The sequence below is a fragment of the Octodon degus genome, unplaced genomic scaffold, assembly GCF_000260255.1.
Source record: "Octodon degus isolate 3935 unplaced genomic scaffold, OctDeg1.0 scaffold00097, whole genome shotgun sequence".
Classification (NCBI taxonomy): Eukaryota; Metazoa; Chordata; class Mammalia; order Rodentia; family Octodontidae; genus Octodon; species Octodon degus.
The window spans coordinates 7,057,515-7,065,964 of NW_004524673.1; the positions used below are offsets into that span (position 1 = coordinate 7,057,515).

At 38.5% G+C, this 8,450-nt stretch overlaps 1 protein-coding gene across 1 annotated transcript in view; it reads left to right on the forward strand.

Moving 5' to 3' along the window:
* The first annotated feature begins 2,127 nt into the window (after positions 1–2,127).
* LOC101571251 (serpin B3-like) overlaps positions 2,128–8,450 on the forward strand; it is a 7,140-nt gene continuing 817 nt past the window's right edge. Inside the window, 6 exon segments of the mRNA XM_012516247.1 lie at positions 2,128–2,289; positions 3,068–3,124; positions 4,838–4,969; positions 5,660–5,777; positions 7,738–7,880; positions 8,074–8,234. Of these exon segments, the coding sequence (XP_012371701.1) occupies positions 2,128–2,289; positions 3,068–3,124; positions 4,838–4,969; positions 5,660–5,777; positions 7,738–7,880; positions 8,074–8,234 (773 nt within the window).

The following is an 8,450-nucleotide window of genomic DNA, read 5'->3' on the forward strand; positions in this document are numbered from 1 at the left end:
CACAGGCATCAGACCCTAGGTACCCTGTGTCACATGATGCTAATTTTGACAAATGTGTAAATTAAAGCCCATGCGGTTTTTGACTAGTTCATTTCCTCCCATTGGGAGGAGGGATGGGAAATAAACCTGACCTCAGTTTTCATCTCTCATATTTCTCAATCCATTCCCTGGTTTTCCCCAGGAAGAGCAAGAGCCTCATCCATTTGCAGCAACTCCTGCCTGTTCAATAGCTCATCTCATTTCCAGCATATCAAGGACATAAATTAAATAATTTTCTTCCTGACTTTAAGCTATAGAAAGCATCTGTGACAGCTGCAGGAGGTTGAGAATTTACAAGGAGGACCACTGGCAGGATCAGAGCATTGAAGAGTAACAAGAGAACACTTTCTCCAGAGTTTGCTGAGATGCATCACCAGTATATCTTTGGGTTAGAATTAGCTATTTTCCTGGTTATGTAGAATGATAACAAGAAACATCATAGGATGAAAAACACTTTGCACATTGAAGCACAGCAAATGTAAGCTTTGTGTATGAACATTTGGGACTCAGACAGGATTAGATTAAGAAACTGGATTCTTTAAGAAGAGAAATAGCTTCTACATCTTGCAAGCAGCAGAAGCTGAGTCAACAGCCTGTGGTTTTGACACCCTATTCCGTGTAGCTACACAGTCCCACATCAGCCTCTCTTTAAGTGGATTTCTTCTCCCCTCACAATTCCACTATTTGCACATCAACCCTCATTCCCTAGCTACAAGTTCAATAAACAATCAAGCAATAACCCTCAGACCTGGAGAAGAAAAAACCCATCCATAAAATAAGATTGCAGTTCCAGATTCCTTAGTGTACCAACTCTAGGGCCTGCCATTCCTCCCAAGTGCATCTTCACCACTTCTTCCTGAAATACCTGTAATAAATTTACTTTTGCTTTGCACTTGCCTTCCTACATCCGAGAGAAAGACAAGTCCAAGCAGGGCAAGTCTGGGAACCCCTTGATCCTAGACCTATAGGACATAACACTTTATAGTTTTTGAGTAACCTAATGTGCCTTAAAAGTGATTCAATTCATCAAAAAAGCAAGATGCTTTCTAAGCATTTAAGAATGTGAAGAGGGATGGGTGTAGTAGCCGGAAAAGAACACAGTGGAATTTCAAATATATACTCAGTGGTATTAGAAAAGTACAGTGTGCCCTCCAAATGAGTCCACAATTAGCAATGATTGCTGATCTACAATTTGTTTCTACACAAAAGGAGGCATAGTAACAGTACTGAACCCTACCCTTTTCATAAATTTGCATGCTGAGAATGAGGAAAATTAACTTGTTTGAGAAATCCAAAGTTGCTTTACTTGAAATACCAAAGGAAATGACACGTAGGAAGGAAGAGCAGAGGTATATATTGAGTATCTCACCATTTAAAACACAGAGACTTACAGGCTCCCCACTCAGTTTCACTTCTCCAAGGAACACAGGTAAGTCCTTGCTGCTTCTGCAGCTTAATGATATGAGGTTTTTGGGGTTTTTTTAGTATCATAACAATTGTATATTTTATAAAATTTAGGGGCCAGGGAGATGGTTCAGTGGAATAAGTGCTTCCTTGTCAAGCTCAAGGGCCTGAATTCAATCCTTGGTTCTGTAAAAAAATAAATAAATAAAACAAAATAAATAAAATTTATTGCATTATACCTATCATGATGAGAAAAATTAATATATCTCCTTTATACTTTACCTAAATAACTTATTTCTAAGTAAATAATCCTTACAAGAACTTAGATGAGTACCTAAAACTCATAGAGCCTTGACAGAAAAGTCAGAAACATCTAGTAAGATCTGCCTGGAAATGATCCACAGAGATCTTCCTCTTGGCATTCATTACACACCCTAGCACAGATGATGAAGGAAAGATGAAGATATTCTACTATTATTTATACAAAAGTATTTTTTAAATAATGTTTTCATGAATTTTTCATTGTGGGAGACTTGAAAAGTAACACTAACAAACACCTTCATCACCAGAATCCAGGAACTCAGACATGTCATTTTCTTCAAGGAAATTTTGTTGCAGCGAGATGCTTCATCAATAAAATTATATTCACACAAATCTTATGCTTTCTAGATGTTCCAGGTCACAATGGGTTCACTCAGTGAAGCAAACATCAAATTCACTCATGATTTCTTTCAAATTTTAAGAAAATCAGAAGACAATGTCTTCTTCTCCCCATTGAGCATCTCAGCAGCGTTCGCAATGGTCTACTTAGGGGCCAGAGGAAGCACTGCACAAGAAATTGAGAAGGTAAGTGTGAGACCATCATATGTACATCTGTCCTGACTTTTCTGTTGGTTACCACGAGCACAGATATGTGGGTCTGGTGGCCTGATGGGTGGAGCAGGTCACTTAGCAATCTTTCTCATTATGGTGTGATCAAAGAGTTATGGGACAGGCAAAATATTCGCCTATGTTTGCTATGTTCTTCCTGATGTCCTGTTATTGTTTGGAAAGTGAATCTGAACTTCTAGAACTACCCTGAAATGGAATAGAAGCTTGACATTTGAGGACTGCTGATGTAGGGATGCTTGGACTTATGTGCAAAAGATACACCACCAGAGGTGGACATCCTTTGCAGGGTCTGGAGAGGAATCTGCTTTGTTGTGGTTTTTCAAAGAGCACATTCAGACTTGATGTTTGGAGATTTTATTTGTTTCCTTATTATTTTTGTTTGTTTTTTTTTTCCTTTTATTTTTGGTGCTTTTGTTCTAAACCACCTGCCCAGCCCCTCCCCTGTTAATGGGCATTGGATCAATCCACTCACAGGGAGCTACATCTCATCCTTTTACTTTTCTTCCCTTCTTCTACTTCCTGTTCTTCTTTTGCCTCCTCTTTTTTTTCATAATCTCTCTAACTTGCTAAAGTGTGTGGCTTGAGCTTCTATTTGTGATCCTTCTGCTTGGCCTTCTCAAAGTACTTGGATTACAGGCAAGCTCCAAAACAATAAACTTCTCTGGTTTTCTTTCCCTTTATTTAAAAAGACCTTTAAAGTAAAATTTTCTTGTCCCTTGCCTGTCTCCTCCAGGTCCTTCACTTCAATGAAATCACAGAGAAGTCAACTGAAAAAACTAAACCTGATCATGTGAGTACCTGAGCACTTTGACTGCAGGACAGCTTCAGGTGTCTGACAGGGCCACAGTTTGACCCTAGAATTTTACATAAACTGAGAAAAGCCAACTTTTGTGGAAAATTCTAAAGATGAGATAAGAATATAGTGTGTTCACATTTCAGTTACAGTGGGTTTTTTTCAATCAGTAAAGGTCAGAGTTAAATTAATGAAAGTCAGTCTGAAGCAAAACTGGCTAAATTCTAATTCTAATTCAGTTCTTCACACATGGTGAACATCAGCAGGATGCAAACTGTTCTGAGTCTTAGTGTCCTCAACCCCAGGAAAATGGGGTAAAAAATGATCTGAATCAACTCCTGCAAGCATTTGCAAACAGTGCTTGGGCTGTTGTAAAGAGAAAGCCATAATAAATTTTAGCTAATATTGAATGACAATTACCATAAGTGTGACAACGCTACTTACATAACTCAGTATTAATTGAGAAGCAAAAGAAATAAGCAAAGGTTGAAATATATTTTGAAAAACTGATTCCTAGCAGATTACCTTTACTGAAAGAGAGCCTTAATAATACGAAACTCTCCTCTCACACGGCAAATAAAAATATGCAGGCTCAATTAGACACAAGCCGAAAACTTGACTCTGCTAATTTAATCTTCTTGGAGAGGTTATTTAATTCTCTAAGCTTTCCTACTTTTATTTAATAAGATATTGATTGCTTGTGCTTAGTCCGTAGCTAGATACCAGGAAACCACTGATCTCACATGCAGAGAAGGACCATCACGAGGGAAAGGCCACAGAGAGAAGCAAAATGTCTGAGCAAACAGAAAAGGATAACAGTAGGGAGTACACTAGGCTTTCATGTTTTAAACTATTTAAAATATTCAACCTCCAACACAACTATCTTTTTTTAAATCTATTTAGCACAAGGTCTACAGGATCTCACTACACAGATCAGACCCACGGTGATCCTTCTGTTTTTAGCCCCCAAGCATGGGGATTATGGGTGCGTGCCACCACGCTCGGTCTCAGTTGCAGTCTCAGCACTGGCCCCAGGGGTGGGGCCAGCATGGTATTCTGGGTATTGAACCCCAGTCCCTGCACCTACCTAAGCAGGCACTTTAGTCCACTGAGCTGTCTGGCCAGCCCAACACAACCATCTTTGATGGCTGTTAGAAGTAAAATATAGGGTTTGCCTGAGCAATATAGAGTTCAGCATAAAACACATTTATAACTATTTAAATCAATGACAACCTAATATTAATACTAAAAGTTTAGTCTAAAGGAAATCAGATAAGAATATTTGATACCTGATAGAACTTCTTGGTAGAAATTGAATGTGAGGCGGATTTTATTAAGATTATATGATATAAAATATCTCTAGCATTATGAAATAAACAAGAGGTCATCGATGAGAATAGCAACAAATGGTGATTGATCTACCAGTTTCCAGAGGAGTTTAGTATTTAATGAGTGAAAACATTCTTTTTTTTTTGCATAGTTCTTTTTTTTTCTCTTCTTTTTTTGCCATAATTTTATTGATAAACAAATAGCAATGAGACAGTTTCAAATCAAATCGGTAGGACAGTTTCAATAATTAACACACTGCATACATTCTTCTTAGTGGTTAATTGCTGTACAAGATGCAGACTTGAAATCCTATTTACAAACACCATTAGAACAAATCATTCTATTCATTAGGAGAAAAACATTCTTTTTTTTATATTGAAGGTTAAAAAGTCAGGAAACAATGTTCATCACCAATTTCAAAAGGTTCTGACTGAATTGAATAAAACCAGTGATGCATATGAACTGAAGAGTGCCAACAAGGTCTACATAGAAAAGAATTTCAAGTTTCTTAAGGTAAATTTCACCTGTCCTCCACCACCTTCATCTCCATCCTCTGTCACCCCCATGAGCCTGGCTGACTCACATGGACAGCGTTTCCCAGACAGCAGCATGGCCATCACACCAGAAATACATTATTGGAGTGTTCCAGGCTCTGATTATTGATGGGTAATGTGTGAGTTTATGAGGAAGGAGGATGTGGGGCCTAAGAGCAGGTCCTGAGATGTCAAAATGAACTGGCGCTGAGTCATAGCACATTTTAAGCACAAAAGAATGGGTAATGGGTTAATACTATAAAAGCCAAACATGGAATAGTCCTTGAGAGAAATATAAAATAGGAAGTACCAGAGGATATTTAATTCCCAAGATGGAAGATATGAACAAAGATTAAATGTACTGGAAAGAACTCTCAGAAGCAATTCATGTCCTTTTGAGTAAAAAGCCTTACAATTTGCATACTCAGTTACTTCCCTAACCCCTTGCTACATTTTGCAGGTTTGCGTCCAATGACCTCTTTTTGTGTCAGCTTGCACTCCCCTTTCATGTTGCCAATCAAGAATCCACATAAAAACATGCATTATCTCTGATGCAAGAGATAATGGATTTGGTCAGGGTCTAGGTTTAGCTTACTGTAATAATAAGTGATTAAATTTGTTAATGCAAAAGTCACTTTTAATTGCTCATTTCTTCTTTTGTATCTCAAAGGAATACTTGGATGGCATTAAGAAATTTTATCTATCTCAAGTGGAATCTGTTGATTTTGTAAATGCTGTAGAAGAAAGTCGGAAGAACATTAATACCTGGGTGGAAGAACAGACACATGGTAAATAATGAGAGAGTCACCCATTATACAAATAGTACCAGGAGAGAGCCCTGTGTCTGACAAAGCAGGTGGGGTGCTGAGGTGGGATATTGAGATAGGTTTGGGGAGAGGATGGAGGAGCACTCTAGATGGTGGAGTGACCCAAGTGAAGAAAAATGCAAGGGGAGCCACAAAGGAAACCCCAGAAGGCCAATTATGCAGAAACGCAGCTGAAGAATGATTTGCACATGTCCCTGGGTGATAATTTCCTTGTAAACTCCAATCCCCACTCAGTCTCATTTTTACTTCACCTTCCTTGATGTAAACTAGAGCCAGCTCTGTGTTAGGGACCTGTACTAGCCAACTTTCCATGACTGTGACAAAATACCTGGCTAAACAGCTTAGAGGAAGAAAGATTTATTTGGTTCATGGACTCAAACCTTCCAGTCTTTGCTTAGCCAGTTCTGCCATTATTAGATCCACACTGAGGCAGAAATGCCATGACAGAATGTTATAGCAGAGGAAAAGTACTTGCCTCATGGAACTGAGGATGCAGAGACAGTGAGGGGGTGAGAGCCAGAGAGAAAGGGTTAGGAACCAGTATATTTTCCAAGATCACCTTTCTCTGATTCACTCCTTTAACTAGGGTCCATAGTCTGTATTCACTGCATCTTAATATGCTGTTAAATTATGACCTTATCAGTGGATTTGCCTCTGATCAAAAAGGGCCTTCATTATCCAGCCACTTCCCAAAGGCTATCAGGATGTAAGCCTTCTACACAATAAGCCTTTGGAGGCAACATAACAGGATTCTAACATAGCATGACCTTTTAAGATCTATCTAATAATAGGATTCATTTTGCTAATTGGGAAATAGTCCACCTATAAACTACACTGCATGCCAAGTAAGCTGGAACTGCCCAGATCACATCTTACCCACATCTCCTCCAACAGTTATCATACTGGGGACCTGCCCGAGATCCTCAATTGACTGTATGAGAGATATGACCCAAGGCTGAATTAAGAAACAGAAGCAAATTTACTAATGCATGAAAGGGGCTGGGAAGTCAGTGCCTCAGAATGGTGGACACCAACGCACTCCAAACCAGCCACTATTTATTGGGTGTGTACATGGATAGGAGGGACTGGCAGGAGCTTCAAGATATTGGGAAGTCTCAGAGGTCAATGACTCAGCAGGGAATGGACAATCTTGAGATGAATCAAAAGTGCAGAAATGACCCCATGCTAAGAAGGATATTGCCCTGGAGTATTTTTTTATTCTTAGTGGTTTTACTTTAGCTTGAGTGGGTGGGAGAGGATGGTCCATCACTAAAATGTGAATGGGTGATACTGATAACCCCAAGCCTCCATTTATCTCTTAGGGAAGCATACAAATTAGCCATTGTGAATTTGTGGCCCCAAAATTCACAAATGTATTCTCCATCCATGGCAAGAACTTAACAAAATTCATGCAGAGTTACCTAACTTGTCTCCTACCTTGTACACAAACTAAGCTATAGCGGGCAGTTGCACATGAAAATAAACAAGAAGATAATCCAAGGAGTAGTATTTGTCAGCACACCACATAGGTTGCAGTTATCCCGCTCATATTACCACTCCTAAAGAATGATCAAGCCCTATTTTCTCTGAGCAGTGCACCCAAAATTGGAATCCTAGAAAGGAAGATAGAGAGGGATGAATGAGAAAGACACATTGAAAGAGTAGATGGTAGCTTGGCTTTGGCACTTGGAAATGACTGTAATCAAAGAAGTAAACAGCCTGAAACTATTTCCCATCTGAAGAGCTGACATCTCCGTCAAAGGTACCTTGGAGGTTGGCACCATGAAGAAGACTCCACTTAGTGCACAGGTCTTCAGGTCCCTGAAGTAGGCATTTCTACAAATAATGAACGATCAACTACAATGTGTCTCTCAAACAAGCAAATCACATCTTTCTCCATAGACCTTTTTTTCTCTTACAGACAAGATCAAGAACCTGTTTTCTCCTGAGAGTCTCCAGCGTAATACCAGAATGGTTCTGGTGAATGCAATCTATTTCAAAGGGCAGTGGGATCTGAAATTTGAGGAAAAATATACTGAAGAAGGAAAATTTTGGGTCAACAAGGTATTGACTATACCTTATTTCCTTAATGTCCTATAGTTTTGTGGAGAAAGTTAATATATATGTGATATCTATACTATTGAAGGTAAAAAGTAAAATGTGTCATGGATGTTGTTTCACTATTTTATTTTTGAAAATTTATTTAGTTAAGAGTACCTGAAGAAACTGTTTGCTTGATGTTTTTCATTTATTGCAGGATACGAGCAAATCTGTGAAGATGATGTATCAAAACAGTTATCTAAAATTTGCCTCCTTGGAAGATGTACAGGCGAAGATCCTAGAAATCCCTTATAAAGGCAAAGCTCTGAGTATGGTTGTGCTGCTCCCAGATGAAGTAGATGGGCTAAAGAAGGTACAGTGCGCACCTAAATTTCTTCTTTTCATTGCCCAAGAAGAGAATAGTTTTTAAATCACCAAGAAGCAGAAAAGCATTTAGAGCAAAATATCCCAAAATAAAAAATCAACAAAAAAGGATGATTTACCTTATTATAATGAATATCTTTCAGAATCTAACACATACTAATGAACAGTTAATAATTGAGTTGATGTATTAAATTTCAATTTGATGATATT